Source organism: Anser anser, assembly GCF_964211835.1.
Source record: "Anser anser genome assembly, chromosome: 2".
In the NCBI taxonomy this organism is placed as follows: domain Eukaryota; kingdom Metazoa; phylum Chordata; class Aves; order Anseriformes; family Anatidae; genus Anser; species Anser anser.
The window spans coordinates 102,349,060-102,372,743 of record NC_139721.1 but is presented as its reverse complement, the minus strand read 5'-3'; the positions used below and the strand labels follow the sequence as shown (position 1 = coordinate 102,372,743).

Here is a 23,684-nt window from a genome sequence, read left to right as displayed (position 1 = left end):
GGAGTGATCTCCTGTGCTCTGGATAGGTTAAAAATTAATGTTAGATGCAGGTGCTCATGTATCTGTATTCACAGAGCCGATAGGCAGGATCTACACTTAAGGCAGTCATGTCCTGTGGATGAATCCTAAATTTGTCATTTTATTGTGTGGGATTTGGAGAGTATTGCCAAGCTTTTGAACTGGGACTTGCAAAGCTAGGTATTGCTGTGCATGCTTAAACACCTAGAAATCAAATAATAAGAATAATAAAAGACTGTGTTTCTAAGAGTGTTAGGTACTTGCAGCTCCAAATGAAATGAGACCACTTATTTTTTCTTTTAAACTGATTCAGCTAAGGGGTGAAAATGTCCTAGGTACTAACTTCTTACAGAGAAATAAAATACTTCATCCAAATTGTTTGCACGTTGCATTTGTTGATCTCGGAGGATTTGATAGCATCTTCAGGATGGTGCCGTCTACTGTTTGAAGTACACAAGATTAACTTACAGTGTATGTAGCAAGATAGATGCAGGGATATAGTAAAGAGGCGTTGTTACAGCTTCATGTATGACATTGTAATTGTATGTTTTTTAATGAACAGACCAGAGTAGTTACGCTTAGTAATGTTTGTTACTAAAAAGGAAAATGGGTGTTAAATCATTGTGTTCTTTGATGAATGGCTTGTACACTGAAGAATAAATTGAACAAACTGGCATAGAGCTCAGTGAACATGAAATCAGCTATTAGAAGAAAGCTGTGAACAAATTCTGAGCCTGATATGCATCTTTTGATTAATGTCCTATCAATCATCCATAGTGGCTACCTTAGCTAAGTCGTGCTGTAATCATTCATGGTTGCTTACAGGAACACTAGCAGGGACTATAGAGCTGCAATAACTGAATATTATTACTGATTTCTCCCTAACTCTTGCTGTGAACAATTACTGTTTTCACTCCGTTTCTGCCTCCCTTTATTAAAAAGAATACAATGCAAAATGAAAAGAGAGTTCCTCAAAGACCAGTAAAATTCTCCCAGGGTATTCTTAATGATATTCTGTCCTAAATGGGCAAACTATTGTAATGCACAGTTCTCACCAGGAATAATAGTAATGTAATCACATTGAAGCTGTCTCTTTATGGATTGGAGTCAAACAGACAAAATGTATAGTCAGATTAATGAACACAGAATTCTTGTAGAAGTATTACTTAAAATGGTTGAAATGATTTCAGCTCTTTTTGTATCACACTATTTTCAGTTAATACACTTAACAGTAACAGCAATTAAGACTCGAGACTGTAAATTTGGATTAAGTCCACGCTTTTGACATTAGAAGAAGCCTTGATTATTAAAAGGTATTATGCCTGCACCCTTCTTTTAAGACTTGATGTTTTAAATTTGTAGGGCTCTTTTGAACTGATCTTTTTTAAAGAAAAAAAAATCAATTAATACCCTGTTTCTTCCTTTTTCTTTTTGCTGTGGTTGTAAGTTATTGGAAAGTGTTTACAGGAGAATCTCACATTTCTGTGTGTGAAGATTTAGCTCTGTACCATTTATTTTTTAAGTATGACACGAAGAATGCTTTGGCACTACCCACAAAATAGGTCCTTAGATGGCAGTGTAATTTCCTCCAAAGTCACAGTAGTCTGGGAAATACAGTGAAGTAATGAAGTGATGACAGGTATTAACATGCATAATGGGCTTTAATAGACATTTAATGTTGTTTAACCGAAAGAAGAAGAAGTGCTTTCCCATTGGAATATTTCTACATTGAAACTCATTGATCACCAATTTCAGAGGGGAAAGGTTAATCCATCAGTTTCTGTAACCAAACGGCACTGATGGAAATTCTTTAGGTGACATTCTGGATGAACTGAGCTTTCCATCTTTGCAAACAAAAGAGTGATATGACAAGTACGGTGTTCAGAACACATTTAACCAATTGATTTTCTCTCCTCTTGTAATAAGATCTAGAGACATATGAAAGAGCGTAGCATGAGCCAAGATTAAAGGAACTGCTTCATACAGGCGAACATAGGGGAACTGCATTATCAATAAAAGTACTATAAAGCATGTAGGCACCCATCCTTTTTCTTTATATAAAGTTTGTTATTGCAATAAATAGCTGTTATTGAACTGCTTGCCTTTTATTTCAGTTTTTCTGAATTTTATTTTACTCAGCTTTCTTGCGGTTTTGTGGTAAATGTTAGGAAAAGATGTTATGTTTTGTTATGGTCTCATTTTTGTGTTCACTAGTAAATCCAGACCAATTCTGGGTTTAAAAGTTGGATTTATCAGCCTTTGGGGCATGAGGAAAGACATGAGGGGAGGGAGGGATCTGACTTCAATTAATGTAAATATATTAAATATATTTTAAGGGTTTAATCTGTACAGTTCCATACAGTAATGACCCACCTCATTTTCCTTCCTTTTCCCTCCTTTTTCTCCCAAATTCAGCCCTGCTCTGAGTTTCACATACCCTCCTACACCAGTATCCCTCCAGCAAATGCATCAGCAAATTATAAGTCGTCAGCAAACCCTGGGTTCAGCCTTTGGACACAGCCCTCCTCTCATCCACCCTGCTCCAACTTTTCCTACCCAGAGACCTATCCCCGGCATCCCCAGTGTCCTGAACCCTGTCCAGGTCAGCTCTGGGCCTTCTGAGTCCACACAGGTGAGAGACAACAAAAGAAACCTTTGCACCCCAATAATTTAAAAATGAAAAAATGAAACAAATCACATTGTCTTTTTGGCAATTAATCACCACTGACACGGAGACCCTTCGATAACAGTTTTCTTGCAGCTATAGCATTTGCAGTCCCGTTATTATAAATCACAGGCATATACTCAGTGTTCCTGATTGGTAGCATGCCTTTTAGTCCTTATAAATATTTCAGTGTGCTGCAGCGGCTTCTCATTCCAACCTGTCTTTCCCGAGTCAGACAACTTAATACAGGTAGGGAGCAGAGAAGGGGAAAAAACACACTGAAACACTTAATGTTTTCAAGCTTAGCATCTTCACCTCAAAATCAGGCTGACTGGCATACCTCTGGACACAGAGTCACATTCTGCCATCCGGAATGGGTGTGAGTACAGAGCAGCTCAAAGATTGTACAGAGGTTTGAAGTTTTTTTTTTTTTTTTCCTCTGCTTTATGCAAAATTGGACTTAGTGGGTTGGAATTAGTCATTTCATTGAGCAAAGCTGTGTTCTCAAAAGCTGGAGATGTGCAGCAGGGAATCAGGCCCATAATGTGCATAGTTCTTGTTTTGTTTTTTTATTAACTCATGTGGTTTGTTTCCAGATGACTTGGGATAGGTTATTTATCAGTCTGGGAGCTGTTTGTCTTCTGGCTAGCTTTTACAAATGCAGAAACAGAATATACTGCTGTGGGAAGCATATTGATTTTTTGTGGGGTCTGTGCAAGTTCAGATATCTCTAAAAGATCTCTGGATTTCTACAAGATCCATTTGCAGGTGTAGATAACGGTGTTCAGTCTAGCACAGCAAGAGGGAAAACAAGATTCCGGCCTGTTTATGTCAATGTTAGTTTTGCTGTTGACTTTAGAGAATCCAGGACTTCATCTAGGATTTTTCAGCAGAGATATTCATGCTTGTGTTCAATTTTCCTCCCTGTCCATCATTGTAAGGGAAATACAATAAAAGAGCTGAGATGTTGCATACAGACATAAAGTGGGGAAACTTTTCCTCCAAGTGTAAAAAAAATCATCTTCTCGTGTTTATTCTAACTAGTGCATAGTGATTTCGCTTTTCAAAGTTGCCTTTCTGAAGTCATCATTATGTGGAAAATCAAGTCCTTCCTACCCCTCCCTGGCCTGACAAAAACAGCATTGGTTTGTAGCAAGGAATTACATCAAATGCTCTCCTTCCTGTTCCCTCCCTGCTCCATTACAAGGTTGAGTGATGCAGCTCTTCCACAAGTTAATGCTATGTAATTGAAACACAATGTAATTGCATATCCAATATAATTAACAGTGTAGCTTCTCCAAATAAAGTTGCTGAGCAGATGCTGCATATTTCTGTTGGGAGCTACATATTTATCACAGTCTAATTTTGTCTTTTTTGGGGGAAAAAAAAAAACACAAAAAACAAACAACTGCCTGCAGCAGAACAAACCCACAAGTGAGTCTGCAGTGAGCAGCACTGGAGATCCAATGCACAACAAGCGCTCCAAGATAAAGCCCGATGAGGACCTCCCCAGCCCGGGCGCAGGAAGCATGCAGGTATGGCCTTCAGCTTACAGTCATAAGCCTTTTTTTCTCACTGCTGGAGGGAAAGCACACCTTTCCCATGTTTTTAGCACTCCTGCCCCCTTAAAAGCCTTCATGTCGTACACACACACAGCTCATGGTAGTGAGGGACTGAGTACAGGATTTAACCTGAGCAGCGAGGCCTTACTTTGCTACAGAATGAGGGCAGAGAGGAAGGAGGCTGAGGGAGAAACGCCTCTGTTGGTTCACTGAGTGCTCCACCCGCTGTTCTCCACGGAAAAGAGAACCAAAGATATTTGTGTCTTTGTTCAGGATGGGTTTTCCATTCGGCAAAAATATTTATGCCACATGGACTTTTAACAGATCTTAGCACTGAGCTGCTTTGAGGCCTCGTTGTTGGCCTGCGGTCTCGCTTGCTGCACTTTCCTTACTGGTTGATCCCGCTGGTTTTAGTAAAGTGACTCGTGATTTACAGTGACGAAAGGCGGGTCAGTGAATCAGTGACTTGATCTTGTGAGAGAATCCATGAAAACATATAAAACAAGATCCATCTAAATCCCTCAGCAGGGTTGAAATGGAGAAATAGCATGAGTTCATAATCCGAACCGAATGTTTACGTCAACGTCGTACTCTCACCCTGAGCCAGCACAAGCTGGGAGAGGCATTCACTTTGAGGAACTGAAGGTGGAGAATCAAAAACCAAAATTAAATACTGTCTTTCCTTGCTTACCCCTTTTATGTACATATCATGGACAAGAAAAGACTGACAAGAGGACTGAAAATTACAAGTCTGTTCTTGGAAAGACTTTTATGTGCAAAACTGTCACTGGATTAGCAATGCAAACACATTTTGGATAACTGGTGATGCGATTTATGTCCAACTGTAGCAGTAAAGACAAATTCCAGTTAATTCAACTATATGGAATAATGTCTTTTTCACTACTACTACTTCTGTATAATTAGGGCAAGTGTGCAAATAAAGAGCTGCATAAATACAGGGAAAAGGAAGCGGGCCTTTACAGTTTGATTTTAACTGACATGTGAATGGATTTTATTTTTTATAAATTCTCTGCAGTGAATACTTCTGGGGAAGAAAAATACATTTTACACATATAGCTGGCACATGGTTTTGGTTTACCAGGCCTGTTTTGAGCTATTATATTTCGTAGACCAGAATAACAGAGTGAACTGAGGGTATAATAATCTGTTTCCCCCCCTACTCTGTCTTTCTTTCAATGCTGAAGTAATTCACTTCTCCTCCTCCATTTCAGAATTTCCTCTCTCCTCTCCTCATGCCTGTTTTTTTCTTCTCTCCAGGAACAGCCAGAAGGAATGACCCTGGTAAAGGAGGAAGGGGACAAAGATGAAAGCAAACAGGAGCCTGAAGTGGTCTATGAGACAAACTGCCATTGGGAAGGCTGTTCCCGGGAGTTTGACACGCAGGAACAGCTAGTGCATGTAAGTTAATGGTATTCAGGAACCGGGTTTTAAAACTATATGACCTTTTTCATGGGGGTCAGGTTCTCTGACCCTGTGCTGAGTCAAGTTTCTTAGCTAACAGCACTGCAAACTGGAGAGGGGTTTATGAGTTTCTGAGAATAAAGAAAACTCTGAGCCACAGTGCTTGACCTGTTCAGTCAGCTAAAGCTTAGTGTAAAATTCAATAAAGTCTTCAATAGAGATTGTAATGGCTCTGATCCTGTAAGCCAGCAAACGCTATTTTGAGTTAGAGACTTTGATAGTTATTGAGTAATAGTAAGCTGGACATGAATTATTATTAACCTTTAGCCAAGTTTGATTTTTTTTCCCCAAAAGGGACTGTAACACTAGAAATGGGCAAGGGGAGTTCTTCCCCTTCCCTAAGGGTTTGCAGCTTTTTTGTATCAATTTACTGTTGTGTGAAAACTGAAGTGGATTATTTGGCTAAATACATAAAGACAGAGTTAGTTCAGTCCTTTTAGCAAAAGCAAACTGTAGGGTTCGCTATTTATGCAAACATATTAGCTGTATCTGTCTCGTTTTTCTTCTCCTCCATTTGCTGAAGGAAATTATTACTATTTTTTAATATTGTAAGCTAGAAAATGAACCACCAAAATTCAGAATGTAACCTACCAAGTACAACACCCCCCACCATTTCCAACCGCTTAGATAGTAGCACCTCTTAAATGTCATTGAGCTTATCTAAATACTCTGAAAAAAAATGAATTCATAGTACACATTAGAGAGGACCCTCTTCAGCAAATTGTCAGTGTGTCAGAATCATACTTATTGTAGAAAAATGTTTAATACTTTCCTGGAGATCTTGCAAGATCTATTACATAATATGGCCAATAGTACTGAAATAACATGTTGAAAAATGTACTTTTCCCACAAATTGAAAAAAAAATAAAAATCAACCATCATATATTTCCAAACACTATGCACAATGGTAAATTGATGCTGCAAAGCTGACTTCAGTAAATCAATGCCAGCTTTCACTTGCTGGGTGTGACAGCGTGATGGTGATGGAAATTATTCATCAAGTATTCAGTTTCTTATTTTTTATTATTGGTAGTAGTAGTAGCAGTAGTGACAGTAACAATAACAGTAATAATAAATTAAAGAATATCATGAACTGAACTAAAGGCAAATATGTGACCTTTTGGGGAGAGTTCTTTAGACACTTTTTGTGCAAAAAGTATCCTAACATTTTGATAGGACAAAATGAAATGTGAGGAGAGAGCCTTTTAATGTTTTAATATCTTTTTGGGAAGAAATTCTATATGAAAGGCTGCTGCAAAGGGTTGGACACATTTGAAAGATCAAGTGTCGGTCTTGCAATTGATTCTGTGCAAACAGACTGATTGACATCATCTGGTGCTCTGCACAGGCATGATCTTTATATCTGCTCATAATTGTAAGGCTAAGGCTTTATGATGCCTGGAAAACCGTTCTTAATATTCAGAAATGATCCCAGCAATGATGATAAATAATTTACACCAAAATATATGAAATAAAAGAGAAATTCAGAATAAAGGTGTCCTTGGAAATGAAAAAAAAAAAAGAAGAGGATTTTTTGAAGTTGCAGATACAAAATTTAATTGAATTCCACTGTGCCTGTTACCTAATAGCTAATGCTTTATAGCTGCAGGTGAATTAAAGTGGGATTGTTATTTAAAAAAAAAGAATTTGTTGTTTCTAATGTGTTTTCATAGCAAATCTGGCAGTATTATAAAGATCAACAGCAAGAATTCTCTGAAAAAAATGTATTCCTTATGGTTTTGCATGATGGCAACATCTGAAAAGGGTTTCTCCAGCCATAAACACAGGCAGAGGAAAAAACAAAAAACCAAAAAACAGGTTTCTGTGACACAAGGAGTTCTTTTTGGCAGGGCTCAAGATTTACATATGTTATGGCATTTAAGATTATGAGGCACAACTCCTGACTTGAGACCCTGAAGACAATAGGATCATCATCCTGATCACAACCATCACATTCAAGTAGCTCAAATCACACTGCCAGAGTCAGCGTGACTCAGGGATGGGGCCCTGCTTTGTGATTTCTTTTGCTGCTCTGGCAGCAGCCTGCTGTGTGGACTTGAGCGAGTTATTTCTGTCCAGAATTGCAAAAGGGCTTGAGACATCTAACTGTTTGAAAGGGTGGCCCTGCTCTGTCTCCCTCATGTTTTGTCAGCCCTTGATTGTCGCAGCCCCTTGATGCACACCTGCAGCAGTGCTGGAAATGAAGTCCGGATCTCGGTAGGGCTTCATGACAGAGCAGTCCCAGCTTTGCTTAAGTGTGCAGCTCTGGAAGAAAGTGTTAAGTCCCCGAGCAGCGGTTCAGTCCTTGAAAATCTCCCCACTGCTGTGGCTCATGGCCTCGTACCCAAGTACTTGTGGGTAAATATGAGCAGACGCAAATAGCCATGGCTGAGCTTCTGACTTGGTGTATGCACGTGTGCACCTGTGTTAGGCACAGAGAATGTGCCTCTGGCATGAGCACATCTTTACTCAGTAATATTTACATTGCAGTAGCAGGTGGAGGCCTTGTCAAGCCCAGAGTCCTGTGGTACTAGATGCTGCTTAAATGCAAAGGAAGGAATGGCCTGGATGTGGGCATTGGGTTGTCTTCACGCTGTGACTCCAGGGACATGTACGTCAGCCTCTTCAGTGCTGACTGGAGGTACCTGAGCTGGCTTGTGTACAGGTAGGCCTGTAGCTAGGATCATGCTATGCTTCCCAGCAGGTTCAGGGCTTTGCAGGATAATAGATATCAACCTTCACATCTTGCAGCAGGGCTCTTCTGTGTTGCCTCTGCGGGTGCTTCCTGGCCTGCTGGCAGACTTGGCAGAGCATCAGGTAGTTGCTCCAGCCGAGGCTGAAGTGTGGTTCGAAGTAAGATATTGGACTGCCACCTGGAACATCAAAAACACGGGTAACTTTCCTGTTTTGTTAATTTTACTGAGGGGTAGTAATCACCAAGACAGGGGCACGTGGAATAGATGAAGGTAATAAAAGGCTTAAATTGTCCTGGCAAGACTCATTCACATGACATCTGTCAGCATCCCTGTTTTCCCTGACAGTCAGTGGGGATGGTCTGTGTGAGAAGAGCTAGACGTGTTCAGAAGTTGGGTGGCTACCTGCATGTGATGTCATATCGTGTACCTTCTTGACTAACAGTAGTCAAGTGAACTCTGTAGTGAAACTGAGAGTGAGCTATGTAGACCTTTACGAAGGATTGCAAGGAAACCCTCTCCTGTCACCCACTCCAAAATTCGTATATTTTACTTGGAGGTATTCACAGCATCCTTTCACCTGTACAACTGTAGCTCTCTAAGCCAGTTCACTGAGCTTTGGAAGTTTGGCTGGGAAAAGAAAAAATTGTAAAATGCAGTAAAATGTAAGGTCATTTTAAATGTTAAAATGTAAGGTCATTTTTTTCAGAAGAAGACTTTAAAAGCATTCCTGTACATCCTGATAAGGCTGAGTTTTTGGGATTTGCTTGGGCTAGTAGTTTTACAATGAATGTCTTTTTTTCTCCCTTTTTTCAGAGGAATAAGGCTACTCTTTATGGCCATGCACATTTAATAAGGAATCAGACCCAAAACCTCCAGTGGTGCAGAACAGACTGTTGTTGCCCAAGCTTTGTTTCCGAAAATTTTAGAGGAACTGCAGTGTTTAGGGAAAAGATGGAAGGCTGTTGCTAGCTGGTTTTTTTTTGTTTGTTTGTTTGTTTGCTAAAGGGTTGGGTACATTAGAATGAATTCCAGTCCCACTAGGTAGAGTGGACCTCAGGACATCTTTTCCACAATACACATATACAATACACAATACACAAGCTCACATTATAGATATTATTACTCCCATCATGTACAGGATGAATCCACAAGTACATACACTTGTATTTTGAAAGAAGTAAGTGTGGGTTTGTTCGTGTATACTCCAGTTTTTCTGTCACATGAGGATAGCATTATTACCTTTCTGGAAATTGTAGAACCTGATTTACTCTGAAATCAAGAATAGGTGAATCAGATTCTAGCCATGTCTGCATTGCGTAGTGATGTGTAATATGGCATATATGAAACAGTAAATACAAACATACTTGTGTTTGAATATGTAGTACAGCTTTACAGCAGAAATAGCGGTCTTGGGCACAATGGTCAGCATACACTGGCATTTTTCTGCTTTATTTTCTGTAGTGAATTCCTGCTGTTATTAGTGTAAAATGTGGGCGCTAGTGATAGTGTGTTTAGGCCCCAAGAGACAATGTTTTCTGACTGAATTTATGAACAGGACCTGGGCTGCTATGAATAAATAACTAAAAAGCTACATAAAAGAATTGTTATTGACCCACCCAGAAGGCTTTGACATCGTAATGATTTTGGTGTGGGAGCTCTTATTTTCAAGCGATACGTGCCACTTAGAATTCAGCATGGTTAAATTTTCATGATACATACACCAAAAGGCAAGGTGTTAAACCATTCACATGCTCTGCCTTATTTATAGCACCCATCCATCCATTTTTTTTTTTCCCTCTCTTACAGTTAATAGAAAGATTCATGATTCTTCATGGTTGTCTGTGTAGTGTCTGACAGTACTGACTGCCCTGCTAAAGCAAGTCACTATCTATAATTGATATCCTTCTATGGAATAGGGCACTGGCTGCAATTGAAGGGTTTTGCTGAAAGCTCTTAAATCCTGACAAGTTCTGCCCTTGTTCTGGTTCAGTCGCTGAGCTGCACAGCTGGGATCCCAGGGTTATTTGAACTTGGTGCAAAAGGGGTGCGTGTGTTTCACATTAGCAAATCACAAAGTCGGAGAGCAGCATTAGAGCTGCTGCTGTGGTCGCCTGCCAGGTAGTCTTATTTACATTGCATTGCGCTTCTGTAAAGATTGCTCACGTTACCATTTGAACATGTGTGTTATGGATTTCTTTCTTTCCCTTCTTCTTATTAAAAAAAAAAAAATCTTATTTATTTTAAAGCCTCAGTTTGCTGCTGGGGTCTTTATCATTCAGCTGTTTAATTAATTTCTCTGCCCAACGAGATATTATAATTGGGCTTAGCTGAGCTCAAGTTTGTTTTAAATATGTGATAAATGCACTTGGGCGCCCAGAAGCTAATAAGATATTGTATATTTTTATAAATCTGCTTTTTGTTGCAGTTTGTCTTCTTTTTTTTTTCCCCCAGAAATCAGTTTAAGAATAAAATATTGCAAAAGCGTTAGACACTAAAGATAAAAGTTTGTTTAAGAAAATTATCCTTCAAGGAAATGACTGAAGTTATTGTTAAATATTAATACAATGGCAATCAGAAAAATGCAGTCCTGCCTATTTCTCATCCCCCTTGCTGTGTAGCCTTGATGATAATTATTTTTTTATTCAAAAACATGCTTGAAGAACTGCAGAGCTATTTTTTGTTAGTGTTTTCTCCTTAATTGTGCAGCAATAAAATTCTCTCGTTGTTATATTTGATTAGATGAGATCAAAAAGCCCTAAACTGACAGCGATGGCTTACACTCAGAATTTCATTTGCTGAGGTCTTCCTGCCTTTCTTCCAAGCCCTGGTGACTGAAGCAGTCCCCTGGCAATCCCCTGGGCAATCACTCTTAATGCTCTGCCAGGCTCTCTTACTGCACCTCACTCAAAAGGAAAGTTTCTTGTTTTTCTCAGGTACCCATATGTTGCCAAGGTAGTCGCAGTGTGCTGAAGATACCCAGAAGAACCATTTTGTGAGGTTCCCTGAGCTGAGTTTCTGAAGGTTTTTGCCCTCTGCTCCTCCATAAAGCCTGGGCTGTATCCACAGACTAGCTCAGCTCAGGTTTTCATAGAATCATAACATGGTATGGGCTGGAAGGGGCCTTAAAGACCACCCAGTTCCAACCCCCTGCCATGGGCAGGGACACCTCCCACCAGACCAGGTTGCCCAAAGCCCCATCCAGCCTGGCCTTGAACACTTCCAGGGATGGGGCATCCACAGCTTCTTTGGGCAACCTGTGCCAGTGCCTCACCACCCTCTCAGTGAAGAATTTCCTCCTAACATCTAATCTAAATCTCCCCTCTTTTAGTTTAAAACCATTTCCCCTGTCCTGTCATTATCTGACTGAGCAAAATTTGATCTCCATCTTTTTTTATAAGTTTTGCAGCATCTGCAGTGATTTGGGGTGCCTTCATCACCTCAAAACACTGAAAAACTTGGTTTACTGGGAGATGGGGAGCACACTGCTCTCTGAGGGACCAGACCCTTTAGGAGCAGGTCATTTGGGACACCCAGAAACAGGGACACCTAAAGTCAATAGACTTTTGAAACTCTCCCGCCCTCTTACTGCTCTTGGCCTATGGCTTCTTCCTCAGCTCCTCTGTCATTGGAGAAGGGCAGGTAAGGACTGGAGGGAGTTTCACCTCTCTACACTAAAAAGGATCCAACTACAGTAAGGGAATAAGCCACTCCTTGAGATGAGAGCAGTTCCCCTGAGTAATAGCTGCAGTGACAGAGCCGTAAATGAACGGGAGAGTCACGCTTTGCCTACCCCTGAGCTGACAATGATGTGGTGCTGTTCACATTTGTGTGGGCAGGCATCTACACCTTGAAGTAGGCAATTAAAAAACAGCTGCCCCAGAAGGCAGATTATCCTCGGTGCATTAGCTATTTCTTTTCTCTTGGCTCTGGAGGTATGCTTGCAACTCCCTGTGGTACAGGTGAGGCCCCAGCCCCTTCACAATCCAAAAGGGATTTGGTGGCACTACGTGCATGTGAATATGTGCAGGGATTTATTATTATTATTATTATTATTATTATTATTATTATTATTATACTTTGCAGAGGCTGTTTTCAGTGCATTTCCATTATGATTTTGTTTGGTCCTAGTGCAGTAACACAGAAATGCTTCATCCCGAGTCTCATTGTGTGTGACAATGGCAGCCACTGCCCTGAAAGGTTCAGAAATGTTTCCTTTAAATTGAAAAGAGTAAGGAATAGATAAGGACATGAAATCCATTATAGTAATCTTTTTTTTTTTTTTCCCTGACAGAGGGAGAATGTTTTACGTACAACAGCAAAGGTATTATTTTTGTTTGTTTTGTTTTTTTTCCTGGTGGTTTTATTCTATTTCATCTTATTTTATTTTTTGCTCTGCGGAGTCTAGACCCTGCCCTGTATTTGGAGAAGCAATGCTGTGTGCAAAAGAAAATGTTCTTCAAGTGATACAAGCCCAGGGCTTGGACTGAAGGCTGGGACAATTTTGGGAAGGCAGGGAGCTGCTTTAGAGGCAATCAAATACCATGCAAAGTTTTTCTTCAGCTTGTGCATCCCCTCAGTGTATTGGATCTTTGTAGTTGTGAGGGAGGAAGGGAGAGGAGAGAGAGGGAGAAGAGATTATACAGCAAAAGTAAATAATTGTGAGAAAGATCTGTACAGAAGTTTGGAGTGAATGTTTAGTGTTTAGATTTCAAAATCTCCTCCTTGCTGTCCATGTAAAGGCAAAGTTGTAATTAAGACGCCACCTTACTGTGCTAGGTTATAGGCAGCTGAACCTGCAGCTTTAAAGTGCGCCAGAACAGTGGCATTGTTTGTGTCCCAGCAGTTCATTACATCCCATCCCAACGCTAATAAAGCTGGTCTCTGCCCCTAAGTGCATGTTCACTCTCTCTTGGTTTCCACAGCGGTATCTAACACAGACTTGTTTCCCTGAAGTACGTCTTTTAACCCCCTCTCAGAGGTAACCATGTCAGTGCCAGAGGGTTTTAAGGTTAAGTAACCACAGACGGACCTCGCTGCTGTTTTCTCTGTGCTCCGTGGAGCACCAGCAGCCTCCAGGGTCCAGCACAGTTCCCGCTTGCCTTCCCGGCACATCCCTGCTCTGCACCACCGCCGCGATGCCCTCTGCCTTCCAGCAGTGTTAAAAGCCAGCGCTGCTGCTTTGTGAAGGGATCTCATTTACTCTGGGCTTGACCTGAAGGCCAGTTGTGCTTTGGCTGGGGTCCTCTCGAGCACTCCAGCATCAGCAGTTCCCCTACCTAGAGTCTGGCTTTTGATGAATCACAGAGGAGAAGGGGAAAAAAAAAGTGGGGATTTTTTTTTGATAGAGAAAGGTTTACAAAAAAATAAATCCACCCTAATCTGTGAAGTATTAAGAGGGGATTTAGAGTGAGAAATGTAATCATTTTTTTATATTTTAATTCCTCTGTAATTAGCATTTCTTTCACAGCATTAGGAAAACTTGTTGTTACTCTGCTGCTGCTATGGCTACTGTTCATGTGAATTGCCAAAGTCATTGCCTCTGAATCGGTGTCCCTGAAAGAGATTGCTAAGCTATGCTATGTAGTTGAAGTAGCACTTCCTTCTGGCTGCTGCGGGTAGGGACTGAGCAGTGCTCCTCCTGTGCCCGGAGAAATTACTCTAGCCTTTTAGATTGAAATTAGAACAATCGGGCACTTTAATGCGAAGGCCACGCATGACAGTGAGCAAGGCTTGGCGGCTCTGTGTGGTTTTAGTCACAAAACACTTTTCAGATGGTTTGTGGACATACGCATTTATTTAGTGTTTATTTGCCCTGACAGCTGAGCTAGTGAGCTCTTCCAGGTTAGTGATGTTTCATGGGTGGCTCCCAGTTTTTTGGGGAAGTGTAGGATAAAAAGCTGGCAGCCAAGTCCCAAGGGAGACCATGCTGCCTGAGTGATGAAGGCATAGACAGAAGTAAAGCTGCAAAGTGAGCTGGCTCTTCAGCTCTTGACTCTGGTTGGCATATCGTGTAGAAGAGAGAAAACAGAAATCGCTGCCTGCTGCTTTTGCTGCCTGGGCATTGCAGGGAATGTTGGACGTGTGCATTGACGGATACCATTCAGCCCTGTCCAAAGGGCCAAGGTAAAGCATGTTTCCCTGGACAGAGCTGCCATTTCTGTGCAGGTTTTTCCTGCTGTGCTACTGCCGACCAAGTGATTTGCTGTTATGTAGCTTGTCTTGTGATGGTGAACCAGTGGAACATCTACAACAAGCTTCCTGGAGGCCTCTGTTCTGCATGATGTGTTTCTGCACTGCTTTTGTCACCCACCTCAAGAAGAGTAGGATTTTATCTTCCTACCTTCCTATCTTTGTCACAAGTGCCATGTTCTCCCCTCTTAGCCGCCCTTATTGTACCCAGAACGTTTTGCTCATAGAAACCTGGTGCCTGGAAGAGCTGAAATCCATGAGTGTAGGCCCAGCCATTGCATGTGGAAGCTATTGCACGTGGACGTGCTTCCTCACAGACAGAAGTGGCAGATAGGCATGTACAACTGAAGGCAAGGATGGGCAATCTGCATACAGGCTCAAGTGTGGATTCTGCATTTGGTTTTGAGGGCTGGTCTGTGTGCATTGATTTTTGCAGCCTCTTTTGCTTGTGTAACCTCTTAATAGGGAAAAAAAAAAAAAAGAAAAAGAAAAAAGAGCATGCAAGCCTTTTATGGTTAACCAAATTTAATGTTTTTCAGTGGTCAAACTTTCATGTGAGCGTGACTTTTCTTCAAGGTGCCTAATCTATAAAATGAATGGGTGATGTTGGTCAGGAGTGGGTCCTCTGGTGGCTTGCACTGTAGGTATGAGGTCTGTCTATGCCATTCTTGCGTGTATCACAGGGCTGAGATGCTGCAGTTCTCTGTGAGATAAAGTAGTCAAGCTGAAAATGAAACAAAGCTCTAACTGTATCCCTCCTTGTGTTTAGCAGAGATAAACTACAGTGGAGTCTCAGTGCTGCTCCGTTTGGCTTCTGGCAGCAGCTTTAATTGGTAAAATGCAGATTTTTTTTTTGATCAAGAGAGGATTATTCTTGTTATCAGTCTGGAGCATCTTATTTCAAGATGAAAAGACTTAGCTGAATTACAGATGCCAACATTTTTACAAAGCACTTTGGCGATTGACATCTCAAAGAGAAAGTATGATTTATTAGCCTATAATGGCTAACACTGAGCACTGGGCTAGGTCCCACTGATTTGTAAAATTGCTTAATATGAATTGCCTTTTTGTGTAATTCAAGCCCCAGGTTTTTCAAATAAACTTAGAATATAAATTGTATGAAATGTTACGTACCTGGAAAGGGAAAAGAGGAATGGAGGTGTAGCTAAAAAGAAAAGAAAAAGAGAAAAGAAAGAAAAGGAGGGAAGGAAGGAAAGAAAGAAGACGAAAAAAGAGAGAAAGAAAGAAAAAGAAAGACCTACTTCTAAATCTGTCTTGGTGGTGCTTTTTTACAGTAGTTTGGTTGATATGTTGGCAGGGTAAAGATTAATAACAAGCCTAGTCGCTATCAGTACCTGTTTGTCGATTCTCTGTAACAGGGCTGTCTGTTCAGCATGGAAATTATTGATTAAATAAAAATTGCTATTAGATTGTGATGTGATCCATAATCACAAACAATGGTGGACATTCCTCTTTCAGATCCCAAGCCATGCATCAAGTTTTTCCTTGCAGTAATTTATATTGTGCTGACACTCGCACCCATTAGGCTTTTATCCTTTCCTACATGTGTCAAGAAAGCACTAAAAGAAAGAACAGCAGCAGCACAGCGGCAGGTAGGAACTCTCTAAATTTTCAGAGAGAAGCACAGCGTAGCTAAGCCCATCCTTTGCTCCTAGTTAGCACCTTACCCCAGCAGTGGGCAACATCCCTTGAATTCAGGGACCTTTTTCTGAATGTTTTCAGTGACAGCAAGAGCTTGCTCCACAAGTATTTGTACCTAAAATGCTCACTGCCCGGTTTTGCAGTTAATCCCTTGGCAGTGGTTTTATTTATGATCCTTGTTTAAGGTGCATATATGTCAGGATGATGTGGAAGTGGGGTGCATCCAGAGAGATCAAATACTTTTTGTTTTTTTAAATATTCTGGAGTGTGAAGGACAAACGAGTTTCTGGTATTTATTTAGTTCTGATGCTTCCTAATTTGAGGAATTCAGGATCAGAGTGCTTCATTTAAGACTGCATCAGTTTAGGCCAAGTTAATTAAAAAGATAGTATCTCAACTCTTCTTTTCCCAGCACATGTGAGCACAGTACCAACTTTCTGCCTCCTGTGAGAGACTTTGTCTCAAACTAGTGGAAACTTAGTCAAGATTTTTTCCAGAGTTTGGCCATTTATAGGAATTACACCCACACAGCTTCTCTATCGCTTTTTCTCAAAAGACCTTAAAAATATATGCATCAAAACTGGCCAAACCTATCTTGCCTGGCTACGAGGGAGAGGCATTTCTGTAGCTCTGAACTGCAGATTTCAGCACTAGGCAGAATTCCTAAAAGAGTTTTGTACCTCCGTACAAGAGCTGAGAATATAGTAGTTTAAAATATTATGGGTACATGGTATTGTTTTTTTTTTTTGTTGTTACTGAAATTTTTCTTAAAGTTAGTAGAGTTAAGGCTTTATCCCTTAAACTGTTGTCAGTGCTGATTATTATACTATGTATATATCTGTATTTTGCTAGTGTTGAGACAACTTTTGCACATCTTTCTTGTGGCTAAAGCATTTCTAATACTGCCACAGATAACCAAGAAAATCCTACCTGCAGTATTTGACAGTTTGCCACATTACACTCAGCTTAAAGAGCGTTTAACAATGAACTTAGATTGCTTCATTATGCAGGGCACATACAAAGTTTTCAGGCTTGGCCACTGTCACTTAAATCAAGAGACCACTTCATTCTGCAAAGCTGGAGCATGTGCCTTGCACACCTCGCCTCCGGTGCAGCCACTTTCTCCGTGTGGATCAGAGCCAAGGGATTACCAGCCAGGAAATTAATTGCCAAGGGGATTCCGACACTTACGGTTAGTAAAAAAAGCCTGAACAAAGAAGTGTGGTTTATATCACACTCTGAAGGCGCCAGGCGCTAGCTCAGATAGTTTTTTGGATGAGGGAGAGTTGCAAAGATGCAGGCTTCTCGCTGAGGCTGCCCTTTGGTTTTCTCCTGCAGACTTGGGGGCTTGACTGCCAGTGCAGGTCTTCCCCTTCAAATAGTGCCACAGTGGTACACAGATGAGATGAATCTTTGAGATAAACCAGGCTGTTTAGGATTGATTTTTAGTTACCAGAAGCACCTGTAAGTTCACTGCAAGTAAATTAAAGTTCGTGTGTGGAATGCAGGACAGAAAGAAAATTGGCTTTGGCTCTTTTCTAGGTGTGGTAGGTGATAACCATCTTGTTCTACTCTAAGGTCCTACTCAGTTTTCATTCCAGTTGCTCCAACATAGGGCTGAAGTCTGGCTGCAACACAAGTGTGTCTGTGGTATGTACAAGAGAATAGAAAATGTTATCCCATGGCACAAAAGAGGTAAAAGAATATCAAGGACAACCAACTTCTAACATGTGATAGAGACCTTTGCTAACCCTGACTTTGCCACGATGTGGCTGGGATGCCCAAGCCTAGCAAGGGCGTGAAAGATAAATTCTAAATGGACGTTTGATGAACAAAAGCCAAGGGAGGTCTCAGAGGAGCGTTAAACTGTTCTGCATGCTGAAGCTTGTTAGAAATGTTTCTCAGAGATATTAGAAAGGAAGAGCCCAAAATATCTCCTCCAATTGTGATGTCATGGCTGTAACACAGTGCTGCTTGTTACCCACTGATGCATTAATTCTGCTAGCATTTCCTCTGTGATGAAACAAGTATTAAAACATACATTACCTAGTGAAGATTTTGATAATGCTTATCACTGCCATAATTTTTCTTTCTAGATTCTGTGAGAAGTGTTGGGTGTTTTAAGTCACTGTGTTCATAGCTTTCTCAAAGTTTTTTATTGTGCATTTAATTGCGAAAAGTGGATCAGGCATTATCTCCTAATCTAACCTGCAGCTTTCTTAGATTACATATAAGGAGACACCTAAGTGCATTTGTTGAAAGAAATCCCTCTATTCAACAATGTCTCTCTGCAAACAAAGTACTGGTATTTTTATTGTACAGGCAATTGGAACGTGTTCATGCAGTAAGCATAGGGCTCTCAAAATATAATAAAATTAAAAAGATGTACTGATTTACACAGGTAAGTCCAGCTGAAGAGTGTATTTTCTTTCACTTCAAGTGGATCAGTGTTATCTGTGCTGTAATCAAAGTATTAAGAGCAGAAGAAAGTGCATGGTTTTACAAAATCTGGTCCGAGGTTGAACTAAACGAAGCTCATACTGTTCAGCAAGTCCTGTCTACTTAGTCTGCTTAGTGTTACTAGCTGTATGTTTAATATACCCTGAGGAGTAGAGTCCATTTAACTATCTGACATTTACCTTGCTATTCCACCCCATTAGGAGCATGGTCTTTTCCATTAAAAAAAAAAAAGGCAGTGTCTTTTTTTTTTTTTTAAGGGATCAAGTATTTTGCAAATCCTTCTGTGTAGATGGATGACCCACTGTACCAGACTGGGAGTTTGGAAGTCTTCAAAATCTTATTAAAATGATACTTTTTGACTTTTCCTTATTCTGTCTTGCTGTACCCTTCCATAGATTTATAAGTTGGCTCATGAGATTAAGTGGTTTGTCTCTGCTAATATAAAATGATATAAAACTGCCATAATGTATGCTAACAGTTTAACTCAAAGAGCCTGTTGGTACTAACCTGCTTGCAGCCTATTTCCAAAACCGGGCACTGAAAGGCAGTATAAATTTTAACAGATTTTTGTTATTAAAGCCATACAATTTCTGTAAAATAGCTCTGGCTTTATATATTCATTTTGTGCACCACAGTTCTTGGGATATTTTGCTGGGTTCTTTTTTACTTACATTTCTTTCTGCTCTAGGCATCTTTACTATTGAGCATTTATTTCTTGGCTCCACCAGTCTGGTCTGGAATGTAAAGGTTAGAAATCTCGTCCCATTTTATTTTCTTGTTAACATGCCCTATTTTAAAGGAAAATATTATTACTTTGAGCATAGTTTGAACCCACTGCTCAATAACTAAGTATAAGAGCTGCTAAAGCCCCACTCCTGCAGAGAGCTCAGTGTGGTTGGACCCAATCGAGTTTAACAGGCTCTGAGCCCCCATAAGACCCCATGTGAGCAGAGCAGCTCACAGAATCGAGATCTGCTCATCTCAGCTAGGAGCAATGGCTGGAATTTATCAAAGCCAAACAATACAGGGGGAGAATAGTTAATTTCAGGTTTAATATATACAGCAGGTCTGATTTCCATTGAAGTCAGATGAATTATGGTGGCAGGAAGGAGGCCTATAGACTTTTGTCTTCTGCAGCAATGGGAAATTTAAGCAATGGGAAAACATCTGAAGTATGTAGTACTTCTACCTCATGTGTGCTGATGTGCCTCTTGCAAAACTGAGATGGCATTTTCCTTCTTCATGCCATTTGCAAATACGATGAAATGTCTTAGTGTAATGCTTCTTTATGGTGACTTTCTTCTCAAGTGTGCTGGCAGCAGATCTTCCTATGCCAGTGAGAAAAGCCCAGATATAGGCTTTAAAGTATGTTACACTAACATCTGTAGTAGTGCGAAGTACTGGGGTGTTTATATATATATATATATATATATATGTATATATTTAAGGTAAGTCCTGTTTTTCTTGCATGTTTTTGTTAAAGAGTGTGCACAGCTGTGTGTGAGTTCAGAACTGTAACGAAGGAAGTCAGCCATTGCTCACATTGGATACTGCCTGTGAGGGAGTTTTAATGTGAGGGGTTTAAACTTGGTTTTCGTGGAAATTCTCTAGCAGTTGCATGCAAAATCAATTTTTATCCCTAAAAGCAAAGATCATGAAGCAAAAAATTTTGAACTTGAGCCTCAGGTAGTTTTCTGTCCTCCCGTATTCAGTCACTCCTAGAAGGTAACAGGCAGCGTATTTTCTATGCAGCACTCACAGATAATGTGAGACCTACTGAAGGGTAGATTTTCAGTTTTTACCCTCTTCCCCGTCCAACTGTAGGAAAAACTCTGCCCTTGTTCGTACGCTACTGTTTTGACTAGATTGAGAGAGGAATGTGTAACTGATATCTGGAGGAGCGTGGAGCTCCCCTCTTGTAAGGCTGCAGCAGGAGGAGGCTTTGTGCCTCCCAGCAGTCATGCCACAAAGCTGTTTCCTGAAGGCAGGAATTGTTCTTGCATCTCGCTCTGTAGCATTTGGGTCTGTAGCCAGCTCACAGTAGGCCTGTGGGGAGAGCTTGTGTGCATGTGTGACAGATAGAGAGGAGGCAGGGAAAGAATGAAGGAAATCAGGCAGAACAGGCTGAAGATCATCAGTGCAGGGCTAGCTATAGGATTTGGGAGCAGACCACGTTCTGTCACTGTTGCGTTGTAAAGGCCAACAGCACAGTCTCATCACTTGGTCAGCTGTGGGTCTTAGATCTTTTAACAAGTGGCCTTTCTTTAGACTCTTCTTCCAGCCCTATCCTTATGAGCCCAGCTTGAATGCTCCTTCATTGCTGCAGAGTTTCTCCCTCTTCCCTCTTCTTTTCTCTTCGCTAGTCTGTCTTGAGTCTCTTGGTTTATGCTGCAGGTACCAAATTAACCTAATTTGTTTCACATGAACTTTACACCAAAGACAGGTAACTCTTAAATGTGAATGTAATTTGGGGACCTAAATGGTAAGAGCATAAGAAATACAAAGTAGAACTGAGCCAAACATGGGTATGTAAAATCATTGTTCTTAAAGTGATTTCTGCAATATCTGAACTCTTGTTGAAGATGAAGTTTATAGTGGGGTTCTACCTGTAAGGCTGCCTTATCCAAAAGGTTGACCCTGCAGCAAAATACTTTCTTTTGACCAGGTCTTGTAGCTTAGACATTACACGTTCAGTGCAGCTCTGTACCTGTGCAGCCAAACGTGCACAGGAAGAACCACGAAAGATGCTGGAGCTAGTGGAAGATGGAGGAGAGTTTTAAGTGTCCACACAGTGAGGTGAAGCACCTAATACAGAATATTGAGCACCGGGAGCACTGTGGTGGAAGCAACCAAGAGGGCAGCCAGAGTAGAAAACTAATGCACGCAGTGGATGGGTTAGGACAAAGTGGTTGGGAGAAATGCCATGGGCAGACAGCTTGCATCTGGCCCCTTGTACCCTTGCAGGAGCAGTGGGGATGTCTCTTCTTCCCTATGCCCCAGGTCATCCTCACAGTCATACTGTAACATCTTTCTCCCCTTCAGCAGCAGTTCTCATGAGAGGAGGGCATACCCTTGGAGGGCAGAGACATAACCATAGCATTCCTGTTGGAGGACAGCTGACTTGAGCACCTGCTTCATGGTTTCTGCTTTCAGTGCATTCACTTCTCTGCCACAGTTCTCTCACACAGATGCAGTTAGCCCTGTCCTTGGGCACGTCACAGAATGAGGTGATTGGAGAGAGAGGTGGAACTTTTTTTTGTTGTTCATTAACATCACAAAATATGGAAGCTGTGATACCCTGTTTAAAGTAGGGTAAATGCAAGACAGAGCATCAGTGCTGGAGGAACTTGCAAGGCCCAGTTATCACAGCAGCATGTTCTGAAAAATTATTTCCGTATACTTGGAAAAAAGAATAAAGAAAGCATGAATTCCCGTAACATGCCAGTTTCACCTATTAACCTCCCAGCTACTAATACAAGAATGCAACTTTCAAGAAAGAGATGGCACTTGATTTTTAGACAGAGTTATGGAAGGCAACATCAGAGAAGAAACAAAGCTGAGAGTCATCAAAGCATCTTTCCTACTGCTGTAAAAGTGGAATGATTAATATCCACGACATTTATGTTGATGTTCTGGCAGAATCTCATTTATTAAATTTTCAGTTTTAGGAAATAAAGATGCAGATTTTGCCCATTGCTTTACAGCTGCATGCTTTTACACAGGAAATCAAGAGAGAGCTGTAAAACATTGCCCTTGATGGAGCTGCATGTTACTGCTAACAGAGTTAACTGTACTGTATATGTGAATATATGTGTATTAAATGAAACAAGAACAAGATGTGATGTTATTGGGAAAGAATCCTCACAATATCCTATAAGTTCCATTCCCTCCACAAAATATCTCAAAGCCTACCAAAAAGCTGTCCAAAACCTGGAAACATAGACACAGTCTAAGAGAATTGTTTCTCAGCCTGATGAGCAAGCTCTGTTTTCTCTGCTGGTATTATATCCATACTGTATAACTACTACATCAGAGATTAAGAAAAGGTCATGCTGTATTATGAACCGCTGCCTTTATTTTTAGGATTAGATAACTTTTCTCTTCTTTTCCTCCCCACTGATTCTCTTTATGTCCTAAGGGCAGATCCTTTCTCTTGGGTCAGGAATGTAATAAGGCAGGTTTTCCTCTCTCCAGGATATTGTGTCTGTCTCACTGTGTTTAAATTGCCACAGAAAGCTCTTCTGAGGAAAATACAGTATTTTCTTTGTACAGGAGCCAACGATTGACGTATCCTTGGGGACTTCTCTGTCTTTAGCATTTAAACATACAAGTTGGATATGTTTAACCTATTGATAGGCAACAGAGACAACTACAGAATTTATTGCAAGAGAACAAAAGGAGAAACAGAATGAAAACTTTTTAAAATTTATTTTTTAACTAGTGGATTGAGAACTTTTGTTGCTGTTGTTAGTGTAGAGAGATGAAGAAAAATAATCAGACCTATATTTTCAGCTGAAGCAGGGAGGTGAGAAGAAAACAGTCCTGCTGGGTTTTGTCCTTTGAATTAGCATATTCCTATCTATTAGTAATACAGCGTCACATTTAGAGAACAAGAGTTCTCCAGGCCCATGTGTAAAATCCTGCAGCATCTGGAGTCAAAAAATGACTCCTACTCATGCTTGTAGTAAACTGTACAAAATGCGAGGTTTTATTAATTGTTAATAGTTTGACTGCTCTCATTCCTTCTGCATTCCTGGCTTCCAAAGTTAAATACCCCATGAGACAAGAACAGCCACTTTCTGTGTCTTGCCCTGACCCTAGATCTTTAATACATTTTAAAATATGGCTGTAAACCTGGTCCTCTCCCAGTGGCAGCTGTGCTGGCCAAAGACAGCTGTTGACCCCAACTGTTTGTTGCATCTCCAGTAGAGGCATGGTTCCCCTCAGTCT

General features: G+C 40.7%; 1 protein-coding gene across 6 annotated transcripts in view; it reads left to right on the top strand.

Annotated features, from left to right (window-relative positions):
• Positions 1–23,684, top strand: part of GLI3 (GLI family zinc finger 3) — a 217,807-nt gene that overhangs the window by 170,841 nt on the left and 23,282 nt on the right. For 5 of the 6 annotated variants that reach the window (XM_083825630.1, XM_083825634.1, XM_083825631.1 and 2 more), the window contains 3 exons: positions 2,434–2,650; positions 4,102–4,218; positions 5,524–5,664. In XM_083825630.1, the coding sequence (XP_083681756.1) occupies positions 2,434–2,650; positions 4,102–4,218; positions 5,524–5,664 (475 nt within the window). The remainder of the gene's footprint in view (positions 1–2,433; positions 2,651–4,101; positions 4,219–5,523; positions 5,665–23,684) is intronic. The other variant, XM_083825633.1, reaches the window with a different exon arrangement.